The sequence below is a fragment of the Lutra lutra genome, chromosome 5 (genome assembly GCF_902655055.1).
Source record: "Lutra lutra chromosome 5, mLutLut1.2, whole genome shotgun sequence".
Lineage (NCBI taxonomy): Eukaryota > Metazoa > Chordata > Mammalia > Carnivora > Mustelidae > Lutra > Lutra lutra.
In genome coordinates, this window is record NC_062282.1 from 85,825,139 (window position 1) to 85,848,560 (window position 23,422).

At 39.9% G+C, this 23,422-nt stretch overlaps 1 protein-coding gene across 1 annotated transcript; it reads right to left on the reverse strand.

Moving 5' to 3' along the window:
* Positions 1 to 150: 150 nt before the first annotated feature.
* Positions 151 to 20,225, reverse strand: SPINK1 (serine peptidase inhibitor Kazal type 1). The gene is made up of 6 exons (XM_047730409.1): positions 20,112 to 20,225; positions 8,791 to 8,852; positions 7,929 to 8,049; positions 6,385 to 6,416; positions 4,775 to 4,881; positions 151 to 266 (listed from the first exon to the last, which is right to left on the reverse strand). The coding sequence occupies exons 3-6, from the start codon at positions 7,981 to 7,983 to the stop codon at positions 221 to 223; spliced, it is 240 nt and encodes a 79-aa protein (XP_047586365.1). The 5' UTR covers positions 7,984 to 8,049; positions 8,791 to 8,852; positions 20,112 to 20,225; the 3' UTR covers positions 151 to 220.
* Between the last annotated feature and the right edge of the window lie 3,197 nt (positions 20,226 to 23,422).

The window sequence follows — 23,422 nt, forward strand, 5'->3', positions numbered from 1 at the left end:
GAAAAAGCATCATGGCGGAAACCTTGTCCAAGATTTCAGAATGACTGTATTTTGTAAAATCTGGTCTGAGTTTGTCTCAGTCACCTGACCCCAGTGTAATCAAATATACCTTTGAGGGTAAAGCATTCAGGAACAACAGGAAGTATTTAGATGCATTTTATTCAACAGTCAGGCCTGCTAGGCATTGTGGTGACCACAGGGGATTTTAGAACCTTGGTTTTCAGCAAGGTCCAGATTTTTGAATGAAGACAGGGGTCTGACGCTTCCTGTAAAAGAGGTTAAATAGCGGATGAAAAAAGTGATTATGGGAGGAAAACAATGAAAAAACATCAGCTTTATTTAAAATAGAAAGGTTTCAGGGACGCCTGGCTGGCTCAGTTGGTTGGACGACTGCCTTCGGCTCAGGTCATGATCCCGGAGTCCCGGGATCGAGTCCCGCATCGGGCTCCCAGCTCCATGTGGAGTCTGCTTCTCCCTCTGACCTTCTCCTTGCTCATGCTCTCTCTCACTGTCTCTCTCTCAAATAAATAAATAAAATCTTAAAATAAAATAAAATAGAAAAGTTTCAGATTTTTATCCCATTTCTCTGCCTTTCATTCATTTATGCATTCACTTATTCATTAATTCATCAAATATTCAGACACTATTTCTTACATGTAATAAGGATACAAAAGAAAAGAAAAATGTCTTCTTTACAGGTTTACAGATCTACTGTGGCATTACAGTAAACCTCTGAAGTCAATCTCTAATTCATCATTACTTCTTTTTCTCCTAATATCTTTGTTCTACCCACAAGGTTTCTATTTTAGGTGGTGCCTTGGCTACTACAGGATGTTCTAATCAACTGATCTTTTGCTTTAAAACTCTGGGGGTTAATACCTGTGAGATCTCACAGAAGGAAATCATGTCTATATCCTAACCGATAACTGCCAGGTCTGAGCATCCTCCCTTCCAGATAAAAACTTCTCTGCTCCCCAGGACACCACCTTTCCCAAACCAGTTTTCTTTTGTGTTAGCTAAATATTCCTAAATCCTGTAATTGTGCCTCATGAGGTTGTTTTCAGAGCTCACTCTCTCTCTTTTTTAATTTTTTAAACCATCCCTTCCTTGAATATACTGGTTTATAGAAATTCTTCGATTTCTCTGTTTCTTGAGGACATCTGACTTCCATATATCTATGCATGTATTTATCTGGACCTTGATGATTTTCTTTTTTTATTTATATATTTGACAGAGAGAGACACAGCAAGAGAAGGAACACAAGCAGGGGGGGTGGGAGAGGGAGAAGCAGCCTTCCCGCTGGGCAAGGAGCCCGATGCAGGACTCAATCCTAGGACCCTGGGATCATGACCTGAGCCAAAGGCAGCCACTTAACGACTGAGCCACCCAGGCACCCCGATGATTCTTCATTTTAAGAGTTTTTAATGTTTTGTTATTCCATAGGTATTATCCATACATAATACTTATGTCTGAGTTGTTTAGCATACATAGCACAAACATCTAAACATAGTACACAGGTTGACTTACCTTCTATAGCTCTGTTGTCCATCCCTATTTAGCTGTTTAAATTCACATCAGTAAAAGTTAAATAATAGTAAAAATTCAGTTTCTTAATCGTACTAGACACATTTTAAGCACTGGTGGCAAGGCTAGTGGCTTCCGTACTAGACAACAGAGTTATAGAATGTTTCCATCTTTGCAGAAAATTCTACTAGAGAGTGCTGGCCTATAGAATGGAATTTGCCAGTACAGATTCCCGGAGAAGACACAAAGAGAAAAAAGTCCTTACTGACTATATCTGACAAGCACATAATGCTCAAGGAGATGCAAGCCTTTGTCCACCTATCTCAAAAAAAACCCCAACAACTAGGATCAGAACCTGACTCTAGTTAACTTGACAATGGATTTTGGGAGGCTTCTAATGGGCAGTAGAGAGAAAGGTGGTATGGTGCATCATAAGTATTTTACACTAGGAAAAGCCATACTTTCTCTCTAGACCTGTTTTCTTTTTCTTTTTTAAATCAATTAATTTATTTGAGAGAGAGTGGAAGAAGGGTCAGTTGGGAAGGATCTTCAAGCAGATGCCCCTGCTGAGTGTGGAGCCCAACTTGGGTTCTGTCCCAAGACCCATGAGTTCCTGACCTGAGCCAAAACTGAGTTGGACATTCAACTCACTGAGCCACCCAAGCGCGCCTAGACTTGTTTTCTTATCTGAGAAATGCAGGAAGAAAAGTTACATTTTCTGGCATTCAAATGTTCTTCCCATATTTAAATATTTTTGAAAAAATAGAATGAGAAAGCAGGACAGGTGGGTTTTAAAGGCTAAATGAGTGGGGTGGCTCAGCTGTACGCTCATATTTTCCTAATTTCATTTTAAGCATTGGGCCTTTTGGTCTTGGAACTTGGAAATTTTCTAAACCTCAAGGCTGTTATACTGCTTCTCCTCCCCTTGGATGGAAATACGATGTTTGACCTTTATGTCATCAGCCTAGGTCATGAGAAAGTTAACAAGTGTTTTCTAGTTCCTTTTACAAATCTTTATTGTTGCAATAAATTCACCATAAAGTAGAACACCTAATATTTGGGTCTTAATACTTGAGGATATTAAATCTCTCTCCCTGGGGCCTTATTTCAAAAATCCTTGCTAGCACTCAGGATTTTCTGACGTAATTTAAAGCAGACCCAGAAGAGGGGTCATGTTATCGGGAATTTATACTATGGAATAATGGAAATGCGTGCAGTCATTTGAGTCTAAATCAAAGTCTTTAATGCTAAATCAGTTCTTAGAATAATAGAGTTTTCTAGGCTACTTGTGGAATCTCTTTTATTTGTTTTGATCATTCTACACCTTTCTTTAACCTGGGATGTCTTTGCGGTGCTACCAAAATTCTGAGCCCCCTTTAAGTGACATCCTTTTCATGAATCCTTTCTTGACCCTTTCAGTACTAAGGAATCTGTGTCTCTCCTTCACTCTGGTAGTACTTTCCTCACACCTCATTTGATGGCACTTGTCCCAAGTTACCAGAAGCTGCCTTATTTGAACTTATGACCTATTTTCTTTTACTCAAAAGCACAAGGAAAGCAGAGGAAACCAGCATGATGCTGGGCACAAGTTAGGTTTTCAGGAGCAGAGGAAAATAGAAAATTTGTGGCAAATCTGCTTCTCTGAGGGCATGAATTTGATTCCCAGCATCTACCTATGGTACTTCAGAAAATGAGATTCATTGAGGCTGGTTCTCATCTCCATAAATGAAAATGTTACAAAAGTATGTTTTTGATTACCTGATCCATATAATTCATATTTGCATTTTTGAGGGCTTTGGTAAACACAGTCATTACCATCACCAAGAATGATTTTTTCAAGATTTTATTTTTAAGTAGTTCCTACATCCCACGTGGGGCTTAGACTCACAACTGCAAGATCAGTCAAGAGTCACATGGTCTAGGGGCACCTGGGTGGCCCAGTGGGTTAAGCCTCTGCCTTTGGCTTAGGTCATGATCTCAGGGTCCTGGGATAGAGCCCTGCATTGGGCTCTCTGCTCAGTGGGGAGCCTGCTTCCCTCCACATCTCTGCCTGCCTCTCTGCCTACTTGTGATCTCTCTCTCTCTGTCAAATAAATAAATAAAATCTTAAAAAAAAAGAAAAAGTCACATGGTCTAGCAACTGAGCCAGCCAGATGGCCCTGTGATTTTTTTTTTTTTAAAGATTTTATTTATTTGACACAGAGAGAGATCACAAGTAGGCAGAGAGGTAGGCAGAGAGAGAGAGGGGGAAGCAGGTTCCCCTCTGAGCAGAGAGCCCAATGCGGGGCTCGATCCCAGGACCCTAAGATCATGATCTGAGCCGAAGGCAGAGGCTTAACCCACTGGGCCACCCAGGTGCCCAGCACTGTGATTTTTTAAAGGTATTTTGGGTGTCTAAGCTTTTTAAAAATCTAGACTATCTACTGATTTGCTATTAAAGCATGGGATTTTGTTATACAAGTGATTTTTGAAAGTATTAATTCAGAGAACCATTCAAACACTTTACTCTATTCCACTATCTTTTCCTTAACACATTTATCTTACACTATGTTATTAATACCTTTCGCCCTTTTGTTCATATTTTTATTGGAGTGCCTCTCTCTCCCTTACATCCTAAACAAAGCCTCCAAACTTAAGAATTTCTTAAAACCCTTATCATTAGTGTAATAATTTATTCACTTTTCAAAGTCCTAGCAGGAATAATTAGTTTTTTTAATATTGTGCTCTCTGAGCACTTTGCTCTTATTTCCACTGACTACATTGTAATTAGCATTGAGTGTAACCAAATCGAGACTTGAAACATGTTGGGCTTCCTTCTGTATCTCACAAAGACTTGATCTGGTACCTGACTTTAAAGCACAGTTGAAACAGCAAGGATTTGGACCCATGTCTGTCGCTTACTGCAAGTTACTTAACCTCAGTCTCAATTTCTTCATGTTTATAACGGGCTTAGTATTCTCTGCCTCAGAGATTTGTGAATATTCAATGTCTCGCCCCATGCCTGACACAGTAAGTGTTGCTTTCTGTCGTAACACACACACATAAACATCTCTGTAGATAATCATACCAGATATGTAATGAGAAGAAGAGATTGAGAATTATTTTTGGAAAGATGAGATGTTTTGTTTCTCTCATGGTAAGATTAATGTTATTGGTAAATTGATTGGAACTTAGAGGGATAAGATACATGAAAATTTGAAGACAACTAGCTTAAAACTATGTTTTAAAAGACATTTGAGTTTGTACTCACTTATTTTGAACACATAACACACATTCATTAGAATATGTTTCTCCATCAGTCCCACAGACAGGATCATAGATCTTGGTACATGCATTTGTTTCAGTGTTACATTTAGCCTAAAAATGGAATTAAACAGAATTATCTTCCATCATTTAGCTTTCTGTGAGTTTATAGCGAAATCTCTAAAATGGTTTTCACTTCCTTGGAGTTGGTCAGCTTAAAGATGGAAGTATGGTTGTGGGCGTGGGGATAGTGATACTGAGTGTCTGAGAGGAAGAAGCCAAGGTTTGGAATCAGAATGCCTGATTGCATGTAATGCCTCTGCCGTTTACAGACTGTGAGACGCTGGCAAATCTCCTTGTGTCTCCAAGCCTCGGTCACTTCATCAGCACAATGGGGAGGATATTATCACTTCCACACCTGTCTCATGGTGGCATCGTGAGGTTTAAATAAGGTGAGTGACATCATGTTCAAGTTTGCAGTGATGGCAGGTCAATGATGGTTCCTCTCGGGTCAGCCACACTGTGGGCATGTCTTCCTTGTACATTGTGGTCCAGTCACACTGCCCTTCTCTTAGTCATGTGACAACACCATGTGCTTTCTGCCCTGGGAGCCCTTGCACAGGCTGTTTCCTGGACATCAGTAAGAACTTGCAGTTATGGAATGGCTGTTACAGGCCAGGCACTTTCCTAAGTGCTTTTATGTATTACTCTATTTAAATCTTACAACTATCCTATGAATTTTTTATTATACTCTTCTTCCAGTGAAGACAGTGAAGCACAAAGAGATTAAGTCACCCAAGGCTACACAGCTGGTAATTCCAGATCCAGGATTCAGACCCACTTTGTCTAGGTCCTGAGCTTTGGCTTGTACCCACTTCAGTCTGCTACTCCTATCTGTTGGTTATATTTTGCTGACATTCACTTACCCTTCATGGCTCAGAATATATCTCACTTAGGGGCACATTCTGTGATCTAACTAGGCTTTGTTCCAGACGGTACAAGAATTTCTTAAAACCCTTATCATTAGTGTAATAATTTATTCACTCATCCTTTTGGTTTGCTATCTATCTCCTCACTAGATATAAATGAAAAGGGACATTTCCTCCTCTGATCTTCAAATTTACTGCAGTTAATAAATTTATAAACACAGAACAACAAAAAAGAAAAATTAGGTATAGAATGTTTTTCTAGAGGAAGAACATAGTTTATTATTTTCTTTTGCTCATTAAAAATTAGAGCTCGACCTTGGGGGTTGGGAAAGCTTTATGCCAACATGGTCAAACTGGCTGAAAAGAGGAAGGGCTTCTTGGAGGGAAGTTAAGAAGAGTGCCACCCCAAATCCTTGCCCTACCGGATAGCCTCAGAACGTTCAAAATGCCTCCACAGCAAATATTATATGACGATGTAGAAATTGCCTGGGTATTGGTGCATTTGTCCTTCAGCATAAGCCCTGTGTGGGCACTGCTGTTACACTCCATACTTTGCAGGTTAAGCGTCACTAGTACCCCACATCCATCCTGACTTCAGGTGAAACTGAAATGTCACAGCTTGACTGTGCGTTTAGTGGAGCAAACAGCTCTAGCCTGACAGATAAAAAAAGTATAGAATATTCCTTACCTCTCTTCCCTCCAAGCCAGCTCTGGTGTTACCTAGAAAACATGAATGAGACACAGGGGGTCAGGTACTAAGTGGGAGAAGCCAGATCTGCTCTTATTTACAATCATCCACTTCCATTGAAGACTATGACTTCTCTTCTGGCTTCTTCTGCTCCCCTCACCCTCCATGTTCTTATTCTTCCACTTCTTCTTCTTCTTTTCCTCCTCCTCCTCCTTCTCCTTCTTCTTTTTAAAAGATTTATTTATTTGAGAGAGAGAGAGAGAGAGCATGAGCAGGGGAATGGACATAAGGAGAGGGAGAGAATTCTTGAGTAGACATCCTGCTGAACACGGAGCTTGACACAGGGCAAGACCAGGACCTGAGCCGAAATCAAGGGTCAGATACTCAACCGACTGAACCACCCAGGCGCCCTACCCCATCCCTTCTTGTTTCTGCCTTCTCTCAAGGACATCTCACTGGTGTCTAATAACTCCCTGCCTGCTGAAGCCTCAGGAAAATGAAGCAGAAGTTTGATTAGGACCAAAGTATCTCAATTGGACATTTCATGAAAGTTCAACTATTTCTTTGAAAATAGAATTGAGTTACTTACTGCTTGAGATGTGTCAGGCACAGAGCAAATATCTTCTGAATGTTCACTGCCTTCTCCCACCGGTTACTAAACCTTTGATCTTATAATTAGTGATGTAAGAAGTGTCAGTATCTTTTTTTTTTTTTAATTTATTTGACAGATCACAAGTAGGCAGAGAGGCAGGCAGAGAGAGAGAGAGAGGAGGAGGAGGCAGGCTCCCTGCTGAGCAGAGAGCCTGATGTGGGACTCGATCCCAGGACCCTGAGATCATGACCTGAGCCGAAGGCAGAGGCTTTAACCACTGAGCCACCCAGGCGCCCCCTGAAGTGTCAGTATCTTTAACTCAGTGTATAGATGAAGATGTGGACAGTTTATATGAAAATTTATGAAACAGTTACCACCAGCACCAATCAGGTCTCCTGACACAAAACTTACTTGCAATTACATGTAAGTCGTTTTTAGTAAGTAATGTTAAAAATAGAGCTCCTTTGACATCTCACCATCAGTCCCCAAAGAGCTCTTTCCCTCTGTTAGATTACACTGATTATTAGTCCAATTCACATTTCTTGAATTTACAGATAGATGCTTAAAATTGCCATATTGCATTCTCTAGAAAATTACAAGTCTACTGACACTATATAGGGGTGGTGATTTTGGATGAGCTTATTGAAGGGAAGAGGAACTAACTTGATAGCATCCAAAGGAAGAAACGTTGGTGAGATTTGATTCTGATACCGACAATTTCTGAGGTGATCTAGATAAAGTGGTAGCTCTTCCTAAGTCAGTTTTATGAGAAGCAACAAGGCATCTCTGGGCTTGAAGAAGCCCCCTAGAATAGGTCCCCGACATTATTTCATTTCATTGGGACCAAAAGATCTGTCCAAGACTAGACTCTAAGTCTAGAATGTAATGAGATCAGTAATCCAACACATCAGAAGGGTTTTACTCAAATCAGAAAATATGCAAAGGCACCTACCAGATAAACTCAACAGGGCCAAAACACTAAGAAGAAAGATGCTTGTTACCTTCATGGTGAAAGTTCAGTATTCAGAGCTCAGTTGAAAACTGCATTGAACTTACCACTTCTCTTCAGAACCCTGGGACGGGAAGGGTTATATAGTTAGGCTGGCCTCCCAGACACCACCTCCTGCCCTGTCACAGGTCTTTGGTTATTGATTGACTCTGTAGCATAGCCTGGCCCCAAGTTCCAGGAATGTCACTTTCATAAAAAAGGTAAAAGAAACAGCACAGGCCTGCAATGTGCCAGGCCAAGATTCTGTCAGAAAAGTTCTGGTGGTTGGTTAGTTGGTTCTCCCCTTAACTTCCTCTATGACTGTGGGGAGCCCCAGTGGTCTCATCAGTAAGGTGAACTCAAAGGTCGCCTGTGCTCTGTAGCTCTGGATATATAAACAGGTGTGGATATCCAAAAATTGCTCTCTATTGTTTCTTCTTTTCATTCAGCTTTTCCCTGTTTTCTTTTTTAAAGATTTTATTTATTTACTTGTCAGAGAAAGAGAGAGATCAAGAGAGAACGCACAAGCAGGGAGAAGAGCAGGCAGAGGGAGAAGCATGCTCCCTGCTGAGCAAGGAGCCTGATGTGGGACTTGATCCTAGGACCTTGGGATCATGACCTGAGCCAAAGGCAGACGCTTAACCGACTGAGCCACCCAGGCATCCCTAGCTTTTCCCTTTTTTATTCTTTCTCTTTTCTTATGTTCTGTCACTCATTCACAAAGCCCAGTGTTGCTCACCGAGAGACAGGGTAGAGTTGGAGAGGGCTTAGGTCCCTAAGGTGTGTATGTGTGTTCTGGGACTAGATCGGCTGGCCAGACACTTACTAGATCTGTGTTCTTGGACAGGTGGTTCATTCGCGCTGTGCCTCACTTTATTCATCTGAGATCTGAAAAAATAATAGCATTTAACTCAAAGTGTTTATCTTTCATTCAAGCACAAATACTGTTCTACCTGTGTAGAACAATATTTGGGAGATGGTTCTCCCTTCTCTCTTGTGTTTCTGCCTATCTTGTGAGGAGAGGCACTGACTGCCTATGACTCAGTTGTTCTTTTCAAGAGTTTGTACAACAAATGGACTTGGAAGGTGGAATAGTGTTTCTCTCTGGAGCAAAGAGATAAAGATAATATCTCTCACCAGTGCAAAGATTAGGTGGGCATGGTGCCCTTTAAAAAAGATTAGGGATTTTTAAAAAGCATGGCATCCTTCTTGTGGAGCACAGTACACTTTCTCTGTAGGTACCACTTGGTCTTCCTCTTGTCATCCTGTAGAAATTGGGGCTTGGGAAACCAGATGACATTGGCATTTTGGCTCTTGTAATTGAATAATTAAGTCGCTTGTCTCTGTCTCAGCAGCCTGTGTCTTCTGCCAGCATCCCTCTAACTGTGGTAGGCTAACTTGTTAGCTTCCAGGTACAGTAAATCTCAGATCTTCCCTAGTCTTGAACTGTGCTCATGTCTGGAGATACATCAGTGAGTAAAAATGACAGTCCCTGCCCTCGTGGAGCCTCCATTTTATTTTATTTTATTTTTTAATTTTTAAAAAAATTTTAAAATGTTTTATTTATTTATTTGACAGATAGAGACCACAAGTAGGCAGAGAGGCAGGCGGGGGTGGGGAAGCAGGCTTCTGCTGAGCAGAGAGCCCGATGTGGGCCTTGATCCCAGGACCCTAGAATCATGACCCGAGCTGAAGGCAGAGGCTTTAACCCACTGACTCACCCAGGCGCCCCTCCATTGCATTTTATTTGGGGGAGACAGGCAATAAGAAAGTCATCTGATAATTATAAAGCATATCGGATTATGATTAATATTATGGAGAAAAAGGATAAGGGTGCTGGAGGATCGGGAGAGAGTTGTTATAGATTGGCAGAGAAGGCCTTGCTGATTAAGTCACGTTTGAACAGAGACATGAAGGAAGTGAAGAACTGAACCATGCAGATATCCAAGAACAGGCACTCCAGGCAGAGAGAACAGCGAGGGCAAAGGCTCTTAGGCAAAAACTTGCTTGATCTGTTTGACAAACATCTAGAGCAATGGATAATCTGGCTGGAGCACAGTGATGGAAGGACATCCATCAAGGATGGCAGGAAGGTGAAGGAAGCAGTGAGGTCTGAATGGTAAAGGCTGCATAGGCTGTAGGAAGAACTTTAATTTGGAAGCAAAGGGAAAGCTGTTAGAGAGCTGTGGCACAGGAATAACATGATATGGCATACATTGTAAAAGGTTATTTTACATTCTTAAGAGAATAAACTTAAAGATAAGGGCAGCCTCAGGAAAACCAACTGCTGGGCTCTTATACTCATCCATCCAAGAGCTGATAGTGGAAGTGGAAGAAAGAGGTTGACTCTTAGTTTACGCGAACTTAATACATGTAAAGTGTTTACAACAGTTTCGGCACATGGTAAACACTTAGAAATATTACCCATCGCTAGAATTTCATTGTTGTTATTTTTTCAGGATTTATAATGCTGTTCATCTAACTGGAATGTTTTTCTTTACCATTATGCATGAATGAATTCTTCCTCTGTCTTTAAGGTTCACTTCAAATGTTGTTTCTTATTGGAAAACTTCTGCTCCTTCTGGGCTGCCCTGGTGTTTTGAATGTGGTTGAATGCAACACATAACACATTGTTGAAACTGTGTATGATGGGTTCCCCCATCTTCCATTTATGCTTCAACCTTCACCATCCTAGCTTCCTCCTGCCTCTCTACTGCTGCTGAACTTGCTTGTTTTGGTCCCTAATTCAAATCAGTTAATTCCATGGACAATTTTTCAGAACTCACGGCCTCTAATTCTTCACACTTGATCACACTCAATATCATTTCTTTTATTTTAGGTTTATTTATTTGAGAGAGGGAGAGAGAGGGAAGGAGGTGGGGGGGCAGAGGGAGAGGGACAAGCAGACTCCCCACTGAGTGTGGAGCCCAAGCTGGATCCCAGGCCCCGAGATCATGACCTGAGCCAAAATCAAGAGTCAGATGCTTAACCTACTGTGCCATCCTGGCATCCCTCAATATAATTTCTTTTCTTGGATTTCATGACTGCACAGTCCTCTGCATTTCCTAATATCTTCTCCGTTCTCATCATCTCCATCCTCCTCATTGATTCCTCTTCCTCTAATGAGTGAAGACTTGGAGTTTTTCAAGTCTCTGTGCCCTATTCATGTCTCAATTTCATTTTCCTTAGGTGAACTCTTTCATTCACATCATTTAAATTCTATCTTTATAAAATCCCCAGATACGTATATATTTCCTAGATCTACCCTTGGATCTTTAGACCAGATATTAAGAGCCTTCTCAACTCTTTGGACGTCCTATGGGCGCACCAGATGTGATATGTCCCGTACTAATACTTTGATCACTTACCACAAACGCTTTTCTCTTCAGTCTCCCCTTTGCTTCTCTGCCTTCCAACAGGTTGGTTAAGGCAAAACCTAAGTGTTCCCCTCACTGCCCCCTTTTGCCCTTACCTTGTACTACCTCCCAAGCTTAATTTGTTACCAAGTTCTCTTCTTGAATCTGTATCCGAAGTAACCACAATGCTGGAGGCTTCTCATCATTTTATGTTGACATATCAAAGATGATGGCATCATTGTCTGTGTCCCTCCTTGAGGATAAATTTGGACCTGGGAAATTCTTGAACTTTTAAAGTTCCCTTTGGCTTTCTGAAATTTCCTTCGAGATGGTATCTACAGTTATTTCTTCCTCCGAGCTGCTCTCCACAGGAAAAAAAAAAAAAGATAGGTTTTAGGTTTTAACCTCCAAGACTCAGGCTAAATAAAATTTTCTCATGGAGCTGCTTTCCAAGTAGTTCCTCACTCTGTTCTGCATGCATGCTAGGGCTTGTTATATTATTCCCTGATATACTGCATCACACTTAAATTTTATTCTATGGCTGTTTATATGATTATTATGTAATATCCCTTTCCCTTTAGGGAGAAAATATGGTTGCTTTGTAATTGCAATACCTCACCAAGTGCCTGGTAAATAGAAAGTTCTGAATAAATATTTGCAGAAAACATGAATAAAGTAATATATATGCATATGCTTCTTTTCTTGAAGACCTAGATCTATGCCTTGTTCATTTCTGTGTCTCTTGCCTGCCACAGAAGAGTCCCTTATTGGGTCACTCAGTCTTACTCATTTAGCCATCATTATAATTCAGATACCCACTGAGTTCCTCATATTTAAAAGCCCTGGCCTGACTGCCAGGGAAATAGATTTTAATTTCTGTGTTTATGGAGTTTAGGCTAAGCATTGATGGATACAGGTTGAATGAGTAAAACTTTTTTTCTTTTCATAATTTTCTTTTCATAATTTTCTTTTCATAATTTAAATAGCAGTTTGGTTGACAGTAAGAAGTTTCTAATAGCCTTTGTAAGGGGAGTTAATATTTGAGAGGAGGTTTTTTCCTTTGGCTTCGTAAGCAGTCGGAGGAGAAGGGAATTGGCTGGCATCTCGTTGCAGGAACTCTTTAGGTAATGATACCAGCAGTGATAACATTCAGATTTAGACCTGTCTCATGCCAAACCCCAGGCTCTTTGCCTTGATTTTTAAACATTTTTGACTGTATATCCGAGGCAAAAAATAAATTTTGTGTTATAGCCTACATAGGTGTAGACAAATAAAATTGTTAAGAAACAAAACTTAGCCTTATTATATGGGATGACTCTTGGTGCCTTTTATTCTCTTCTGTCTCATAATTCACCAATTCTGACTTGCATTTTGAAAACACTTAAGTATAGTAATATCCTGTGCCCTCATACAATCTTGCTTTTTTAATTGCTATGAAAGTAGAATAAAATTCTAGTTAGAGACTAGTCCTAAAACTGTAATAGGAAGTGGCTCTTTGAAGGCGGCAAGTTGAAGAGGACATGAAGAGAGACATCTGGCGGCAATTACAAACCTGCCCTTTCACCTTTGATGTGACTCTGGTTAAATCCTCAACTACAAAAATGTGTGTCATGATATATTCATTTGGTGTGAAAAATAAATGTAGGAAAGCAAATAAATACTGTGCAAAAATATTATCCTCCATTTCCCCTGGAATAATCATTACTAGCAGGTAATGACATGAGCCTTCCATGGATTAGAAATGAATGGATCATATATTAAAGCTTTTTCTGATCACTGTCTTGATAGAATAAATATTGTTTGCCCTAAGGGATGAGATGGGTAGGCATTGGCTGTAACAACCCTGCTGCCCTGCTAGACTGTAGTCATATTTAGTGTGTCTGCATGGCCTAGCCTTGTGTAAAGCTCTCCGTCTGTCTTCTTTTCTTCTCTGGGGACATATTTGTGTGTGCATGTCTTCAGGGACTCAGCAAACACACTGTGACCTACTCCCCTCAGTTTCAAGGACTAATTATTCACCTGAATAAAGAGTGATGACAAAACTTAAGAGACCTGTTCTCATGGTTGCTGATAAGACTTGCTGGAATGGGGATGTCGCTTGAGCACCTGTTGATTTTCACATCCTGGGCCCAAGATTTGACTGGTAAGAAAAATGACAGAAACTAATATATTTAGCCTGATATATGAAGATCTCTGACTTAATTATATCTTAACTCTTCTGTCTTATTTTTCATTATTCACGGAACCTCATCACTTTTTTTTGGAGAGGTAGAGAGCACAGGCACAGGGTGGGGAGAGGGGAGAGGGAGAGAGTGAATATTAAGCATGCTCCAAGCCCAGCACAGAGCCCCGCTCCTGACTCCATGATCTCAGGAGGCTGAGATCATGACCTGAGCCAAGATCAGGAGTTGGATGCTTAACCACCTGAGCCGCCAGGTACCCCATGGGCTGTTGAGGTCTGTCATCTCTCTAGTGGTCTCTTGTTTGTTTGTTTTTAAAGACTTTAATCATTCATTTGAGAGAGAGAGCATGAGCAGGGGGAGGTACGGAAGGAGAGAGAGAAGCAGACCTCCTGCTGAGCAGGGAGCCTGACGCGGTGCTCCATCCCAGGATCCTGAGATCACTACCTGAGTGGTAGTGGGGGGGGGGGTTGGTAGAAGGAGAGGGAGCCTGAAGTGGAGCTCAATCCCAAGACCCTGGGATCATGGCCTGAGCCAGCTGAAGGCAGACGCTTAGCTGACTGAGCGACCCAAGCACCCTGTTTTTTCCACAATTTTATTGAGTTATAATTGACATATGTCACTGTATAAGTTTAAGACACACAGCATGATGGTTTGATTTACACGTATTGTGAAATAGTTACCACAGTAGGGTCAGTTAGTAACCATTTCATCATATAGATACAAGAAAAAGAAAAGAAAGAAGAAAAGATTAAAGGGGGAAAATGTTCTCCTTGCGATGAGAACTCTCAGGATTTATTCTAACACATTTCCTCTGTAACTGGAGGTTTGTACCTTTTGACCATCTTTCTCCAATTCCCCCAACCTGCGTTCTCTACCTGAGGTAACCACAAGTCTGATTTCTTTCTCTGTGTATTTGTTTTCTTGTTTTTCAGTTTGTTTGTTTGTTTTGACTCCACATGTGAGTGACATCATAAGATATTTGTCCTGTGTCTGACTGATGTCACTTAGCTGTAATGCCTTCAAGGTCCATTCATATTGTTGCAAATGGTAGGTTGTCCTCATTTTCTATGGCTGAGTATTATTCCATGGTGTGTGTGTGTATATACATACATGTATACCACATGTATATAACAGTTCTTTATCCGTTCATCCTTCAGTGGATGCTTACTTAGGTTGTTTCTGTGTCTTGGCTATTGTAAATAATGCTGCCATGAACATGAGGGTGCAGATATCTTTTCTAGTTAATGTTTCATAAGTCTTTGGGTAAATACCCAGAAGTGGAATTGCTGGATCATATGGAAACTCTATTTTTAATTTTTTGGAGATGCTTCGTGCTATTTTCCATGGCGGCTACACCAATTTACTATCCCACTAACAGTGCCCAAAGGTTCCCTTTTCTCCACATCCCTGCCAGCATTTAGTATCTCTTGTTTTTTGTGGATGGCTGTTACGCTGGCATGCGGTGATATTGCACTATGGTTTTCATTTGTATTTCCCTAATGACAAGTGATGTGGAGCATATTTTCATGGACATTTGCAGAAATGTCTATTCACCAAGAAATGTCTCTGTGCATTTTTTAACTGGGTTATCTGGGTTTTTGCTACTGAGTTGCATGAATTCTTTGTACATTTTGAATATTGACCTTTTAATAGATGGTTTGTAAAGATTTGTAATATTGTAAATATTTGTAAAAAGAAAAATTGTCTTTTCACTGTGCAGAAGCTTTTTAGTTTGATGTAGTCCCATTTATCTACTTATTTTTGTTTTGTTGCTTGTGCCTTAGGTGTCACATCCAAAAACTTATTACCAAGAGCCGTGTCAAGGAACGACGTTCCTATGTTTTGTTCTAGGAGTTTCATGGCTTCAATCTTACATTTAAGTCTTTAGCCTATTTTGAGTTCATTTTTGTGAGTGATGTAAGATCCACTGGGGCCAGTTTCATTCTTTTACATGTGAATATCCAATTATTCCAGCACCATTTTTTGAAAAGGTTGCATACTGAACTTTTTTTTTTTAAAGATTTTATTTATTTATTTGACAGAGAGAGATCACAATTAGATGGAGAGGCAGGCAGAGAGAGAGAGAGGGAAGCAGGATTTCTGCCAAGCAGAGAACCCGATGCGGGACTTGATCCCAGGACCCTGAGATCATGACCTGAGCCGAAGGCAGCGGCTTAACCCACTGAGCCACCCAGGCGCCCCCATACTGAACTTTTTATCTGATGGGGTTTTCTGTGTGTGTGTGTGTGTGTGTGTGTGTACACACACACACGTACGTATATATGTATATGTATATATGTATGTATATGTATATACCTATATATGTATATGTATGTGTATGTATATATCTATATATGTATATGTATGTATATGTATATACCTATATATATATATGAGAAACAACTATTTGGCCCTCACAGATTCACTAACTTTGTTTACTGCTATGCACAGTATATGCAGCCTTCCCCTGTATGATTCTTGTCTTTGCTATTGGATGATGTTTCTTGACTTTGTAGAGGCCCATTCTTTGGCTTTAGAAAATCCACCCTAACCTGTCTATCGGACCACTTTGGTCTCATTGAAGTAGGTCTTTAATAACTGCTAGTGAATCTAACTGGAGTTGAACTATCTTCTCTTTCTTGCACTTGCTTTTTTGGTAGTCAAAGAATGTTGAAAATAGTGGAGGTGAGCGCTTGGAGTTTAGGTGTCAATGAGGTTCTGAGATTAGAGGTTCCTCATGATTCCAGTAAAACCATTGTCACAAACATGTCATAGTTAACCTTAGGGGATGTACATACTATTTTATTATCAACACAGCTTTAAGGCAAAATAGATGTCAGGTGGCAACATGCCTTTTCAAGATTTGCAGTTGTTCTCTAGAATAACTATGTTCCTCACAGGGCTAGGAGGGAGAACTGTCAATCTGTTCCAACTTTAACTCTTGTGTTTAAATCTCACCTATTATTGGGCATCTAATCAATGCTTAAATCTTTCAGGTGATAGATCAGGATCAGCAGTGCTTATATGGTGCTGAAACCTCTCTTGGAGTTTTGATTTATTTATCCTAGTGCTTGACTTCAGAAAAATTCTACTTGATTATCTCCATGATCCTCCTTCAAATGTTTGTTAATAACAACTATAGTCCAGTTTAAATTTTCTTTCTGTGAAATAATCCAGTCCATCAACTACTTCTCATTTGGTAGTGCTTCAGGTTTCCCCCCCACTCAGCATGTCTCCATTTTGTCTTTTCTGCTTTTGAGAGTGAACTGCCTGGAAGGCTCTTCCAGGACAGTCTGATGACCACAGTGGTCCAAGGTCTGCTACCCTCTCCCCTACCTCCCCACCTCCACTCACACAACACACAAAACTAATATCTAAAATCTTTTCAATTATCTTCTGACTCAAAGCTGTACTTCCACTTCATTACACAAAATGTAAGTACTACTTTCCCTGCCTCATACGATGCTGCTGAGTTTCTTCTCTTGCATCCGTCCTTTTGTTGACACTCGGCCTACTGCTTCTTCAGGGTAAGCCAGATGGGGAAGCACCTCAACTTCACTGCTTTCAGAGCACGTTGAAATTTTATATTTCATTCAACAGATACATGAATAGACTTATTACGTGTTAGAAGTTGGCAGAAGGGATATGTAGATTTCATTTGAAGTGGGTTAGAAAGTGAACAGAATGTGAGGAGATGGAGACAAAGAACAACATCTATTACAAGAAGTTTTGCTCTGAAGAGAATGAGAAATAAGAGTCATTGCTGCAAGGGGACATGGGGTTAAAAGGAATTTTAAGGTGGGAAGTGACGTACTTCAAACAAAGGCTTATGAAGACAACTGTCAGGCCCATTCTAAATACTTTATTTTTCCTGAAGACTCAAAATCCTGAGTTCCTTTAATCATTCATCAGAGTGGCAAGAAAATAATGTCATAGACCCTCCTTAGAGCTTTCCAGTATTCCACACATAAAAAAACAGGTGATGAGTTTCTACTGTTGGGGTAGTAAAGGAAGAAAACAGCTTGAGAACATGTATTTTTGAATACAAGACTGCTAAGAAATATCAAAAGCACCTGTGGAGCTCAAGAGGGAAATTTCTTCCAGCATTAGGGATCCAAATAGTGAATTTCCAAAAAACAGTTACTGAAGAAGCACATTTCAGTATCACGTGAAGATGGTCTTCCCTGCCTGGGCTGCACTTGTGGGTCCATAGGGAGAATAATGTGACCCCGCTAGGCAGATGGAGTTGCTCCTTTCTCTCTGCAAACCCTGCACTTATGCATGCTTCTAGTATAGAAGGTTAAACTGGGAATTCTAATTTTTTCACTTTTTTATCTCTCTTCTCTACTAAACTGCTCGAAGTCATGACCTTTTGGTTTTCATCCTGAGAGTCAAGCACACTGTTCAATCTAAAGGTACCTGATAACCACTAAATTCTAGTCATGAACAAATATTATACTATATGTTAACTAACTAGAATTTAAATAAAAACTTGAAACAAAAAAGAAGTCACCTGATAAAATGGGAAAAATCCATTCCCCCCAAGCATTTGAGGGCATAGTAGATTTAGTAAATATACAAAGAAATGGTGGAAGAGATAACATCACATACCAGACAACAAAATACTGTAAAACTACACCTTAGAATGTGCAGCAGTGTTAGCCTTTAGAGCTACTCTTATGCAAAGTCTTTCTTGGTCGGTTTCCCTCCAGGCTAGGGACAAGTCTGCAAATATTTGGTTCCTCGTTTTCCTTCTTACTCTTTCCTACCTCCTCCACTCATGAATAAAACAGCCAGTTTCTTTCCTTACCTAAAGCAGAACCAGATGACACATGGGTCTTCAATACCATACCCAGAACATTTTTTTCCAGGGTCTTTTTCCAACAAAGACAGAACTTTCCCCAGGATAAATTCTGGTACCACCTGTTAAGTTAATAACATTTTCAGCACATTACATAATAATTGAAAGCCCAGTCTTTAGAGAACAGCAGACCTAATTTCAGATCTACCTGTGTGACTTTGAGTGAAATGTCACATTTATGATCCTCGGTTTTTAGTATTTTCTCTAAAATCCCTGCTGCTGATGTGTTTTGGAATTCAGATGTTTTCTTAATTTTAGAAAAGTCATATGATGCCATACTGTTCATTACAGAAAGCTCCGTGGTGTCTAGGGTAGCACTGTTTGCTCAAACGCACTAGTAATTTTGCAGCAAAACAAATGATATAAAGAAAATAAATAGCCCTTAAGTCGTCTCCTGATAGGTTTTGCTGTCAAATGAGTTACAAAATAAAACAAAAACTTCTGGTTCTCAGAACTCTGTAGGGTGTGGAATGATGAATTAGGGACTGGGGACCTATATCTACTTCATGGGCTTGTCACAAGGCATAAAGAGGATAATATATGTCAAGCTCATAGCTCAGACCATGACACTAAAGGTTTAATACATGGTTATTATTACCACTGCTGCCCTATTTCAGCACATGTTAAACTTAGGATCAACTTCCTGCCCTTTCTCTTTCCTCTTATTGGTAAAATCTTTCCATACTGTGTATTTAATTTATAGGAAACTTCCAAACTGCTGTTATATTATGTTTTTTAGTTTGTTTTGTTTTTTAGAAGGAGTAAGCCTGCAGTGTTGCAGACCACCTCCGTTAGACCCAGCACAGTTGTGAACACCTCCCATTCTGGCTTCCTTGTTGACAGAGCCCTGAGTCTCCCTTTCCAGCAGCTTTACCTTCTCCCAGACTGGCACTGGTTCCTTTCCAGGAATGATTAACTAAAAGTTGAAACAGGGGAGAAGGAAGCATTCCAGTTGGCAAATATAAATGTTTACCAAGAGAAAAGAAAATATTATTATGACATACGGGAAAAAAGAAAAAAAAATATAGCCAAAGGTAGAAGCCTGTATTTGGGCACAAAAAAACGAATATGCAACTAACCACATTTCAAATAAGGAAATAATAAGATGGATATGAAACAAACATAGCAAGAGGAAGAGGATGTCCAGAACGTTAAAATAAATGGAATGAATTTTGATTTCTGGCCCTATGGCTCCTTTTTAAAATTATTTATTTGTTTTTAAAAAATTTTTATAATTTTTTTTTTTAAGATTTATTTATTGGACAGAGAGAGATCACAAGTAGGGAGTGAGGCAGGCAGAGAGAGAGAGGGGGAAGCAGGCTCCCTGCTGAGCAGAGAGCCCAATGCAGGGCTTGATCTCAGGACTCTGAGATCATGACCTGAGCTGAAGGCAGAGGCTTAACCCAATGAGCCACCTAGGCGCCCCCCTATGGCTCTTTTTAAAAATTTTTTAAGAAAGATTTTATTTACTTGAGAGAGAATGGGAGAGAGCAAGAGCAGTGGGGAGAAGAAGAAGCAGACTCCCTGCTGAGCAGGGAGCCCAATATGGGGGCTGGATCCCAGGACTCTGGGATCATAACCTGAACTGAAGACAGACACTTAATTTACAACTGAGCCACCCAGGTGCTCCGGCCCTACTGCTCTTAGACTAACTCTCTCATTTTATTGAGTTCATTCTTGCTGATTCTAATGATCTTTGTTAGTCTCTCTCATCTTTAGATATCTAGTATACGTCACCAGACCCTACCTGCTTTCATTCTGCCATGTGGCATGTCCTCTGAGGCTTGGAAATCTTTTCAAACATACTTTATAAAACAAATCTGATTATGTCTCCTGTCAGTCCTTCTTTTCCAGGCTTCTCCTGTTTTCTTGAGAGCAGTAATCAGTTCGGATCTTAGGCTTAAAGGCGTCTTTGGTGACTACTTTTCTGTGGCCCTAGATCTAACCAGCCACCAGTTTTCCTACTTCAACTTTTAATCCACATCCTGTTTCTGTTCTTCTTCTACCACTCTGCCCCATGCCTGGAGTATTTCCCTGTGTTCTTTCAGATGAGCTCTCCTATGAGCTACAGCGTGCATCAAAGGGTCATAAAGAGGCAGAGGACCTGGATTTATGAGTTGGTTTGCCCACTCACCCACAATGTATTCTCTGTCCCCTCTCAGTACCTCACCAGTTACCTTTGTCCCCTGACATAGTCACCAAGTCTTGTTGAGCCTACTCTAAGCATACTGACTGACTCTGTTCTCTTTCTCATATAGTGTTCTCTACTTCTCTAATTCAGACCGTTATTTACTCCTTGAAACAGTTTCCTAACTGCAGTTTTTGGTAGTTTTAGATTTATAGACATGTTAAAAAGATAATACAGAGAGTCCATGTATACCCCTCATCCAGTATTCCTTATTGTTAACATTTTACTTTACCTTGGTATATTTGTCATGACTAAGGAAGCAACTGACACGTTATATTATTCAACCTCAGACTTGATTCCAGTTTCACTATTTTTTACACCAATGTCCTTTTCCTGTCCCAGGATCTAATCCAAGACACAATATTTAATTTACTAGTCATGCTTCGTTAGTCTCCTCTGGTCACACTTTCTCATTTATTCCTTATTAATATACCCTGTTTATTCCTTGACAAGTTTTGTGGAGCGCTAGCCATTTTTAGAATATCCGTCAGTTTGGGTTTGTTCAGTATTTTTCTCATGGTTAGACTGGAGCTGAGGATTTTGGCAGGGAGAGCATCACAAAAATGAGACACCCTTCTTGCCATATACCACGGTTGTGTGCAATTCATATGACTTGCCGTGAGAGTGTTAAACCCAGTTACTTGGTCCAGGTTGTGCTTGCCAGTTTCTTCAACTGCAGAGTTACCTTTTATCCCTTTTCATAGTCTGTTATTTAGCATAAAGCCAGTAAATGTGGCCCCCACAGGGGAGAAGGGAAGTTAAGCTCCATCTCCTTGAGAGTGGAGAGTCTATATAAATTATGTTGAATCCCTCTCCACGAGAAGAGTCGTGTCTTCTGTATTTATTTATTCACATAACCAATAGCATATTTTTATCAATATAGAAGGACAAAGTTTCATGGATATTTATTTATTTTGTTTGTTTATTTGTTTATTTTTTGGTCACATTGTTCATGCTTTTGCAGGGGGAGTGCTTTCCACCCCTGTAGCCATGGGGCATGCTCTAATTCTTTTGTTTTCTGCTCAGTTCCTTCTTTTCAGGCACTGTAAGATGCTTGCAAATCGTCTTGTATTTTGCCTGTCTAGGCCTAGAATCAGCCATTTCTTCCCTGCCAGCTTTTTAATCCTCTAATCTTCACTTGGAAGCAGAATGGTCATGTACTCTCTTAATTAAACATTTTCATTGACCCCTTTTTGTAGTTAAAATAAAAGGCATAATTGCTCATTTGTGATTCATCTCTTGCCTAGGAATCAGTTCACCTTCATCTTAGCTTGGATTTCACTTCTTCTGGGAGATCTCTGCATTTCCTTAGTGTTCTGACCACTTGGTAGTAGGCTCTGAATGAACTATACAGAGTGCATCATACTATGAACTTTACAGTGGCAACTAACCATAGTCTCCTCAGTTGAAAAAATGGGCATCTGTAATCCAATCAGACTAATAGTTTGAATGCAGTGAAGTAGGTTTGTCAAAATTCTATGTGAATTTTAATCAGCTCCCAGATATAAGTTACGCTGACAAATAGAGGTGAGGAATGAAGTTTCATTATTTTTAAGGCAGTGGTTCTTGAAGAAGTGACCCCTTTATCATTATGTAATACTCTTTATTTATTTATTTCCTTTGAAGTTGGTTCTTTCTGAAGTTAATATAGCTACTTTGATTACTGTTAACATGGTGTATTTTTCTCCATCCATTTACTTTTAATCTGTGTCTTTGTATTTAAAGAAGTGTTTTTGGTGGGGGGGGGTGTTTGTTTTGTAGAAAATATACACCTGGATCATGTTTTTTTGTCCACTATGACGATCTCTTATCTTTTTGTATATATATATATATATATATATATATATATATATATATATATTTGTGTGTTTTTGACAGACAGAGAGCAAGCATGAGCGACGGGAGAGGGAGAAGAGGAGGACAAGCGGACTCTATGCTGAGCATGGAGCCCAGCATGGGGCTTGCTGTGGGACTCCATCCCATGACCCTGAAATCATTACTTGAGCCAAAATCAAGAGTCAGATGCTTAGCCAATTGAGATACCCAGGCCCCCTGATAATCTTTTTTTTTTTTTTAAAGGTTTTATGTATTTATTAGACAAAGATCACAAGTAGGCAGAGAGGCAGGCAGACAGAGAGAGGAGGAAGCAGGCTCCCCACTGAGCAGTGAGCCTGATGCGGGACTTGATCCCAGGACCCTGAGATCATGACCTGAGCCGAAGGCAGAGGCTTAACCCACTGAGCCACCCAGGTGCCCCAATCTTTTATCTTTTAATTGGTGCATTTAGACTACTGAAATTCAAAGTAATTATTGATATAGTTAGATTAATATCTACCATGTTCATTGCTGTTTTCTCTTTTTTGGCCATGTTCTTTGTTCTTATTTTTGTCTTCCACTCTTTTCTGCTTTTTGGGATTTTAATTGAACATTTTGTATGATTCAGTTTTCTCTCATTTGTTAGCATATCAGTTACACTTTTTAAACTTTTCTTAGTGGTTGTCTTAAGAGTTTGCAATATATATTTAAGATTAAGTCCACTTTCAAATAACACTATACCACTATGTGACTTCATGTATAGTGTGAGTACCTCCCTCCTGTTCCTTGTGTCATTGCTGTCATTCATTCCACTCGTATATAAGCTTACATAAATACATGTATAATATATACATTACATAAATATGCATACTCAAATACATGGTTGCTCGTATTATTTTGAACTGTTACTTGTTAGATGACTAAGAATAAAAATAACAGTTTTTAATTTTACCTTCACCTGTTCCTTCCGTGATACTCTTCTTTACTTTATGTAGATCCAAGTTTCTGACCTATATTATTTTCCTTCTCTCCGAAGTACTATTTGAAAACACTTT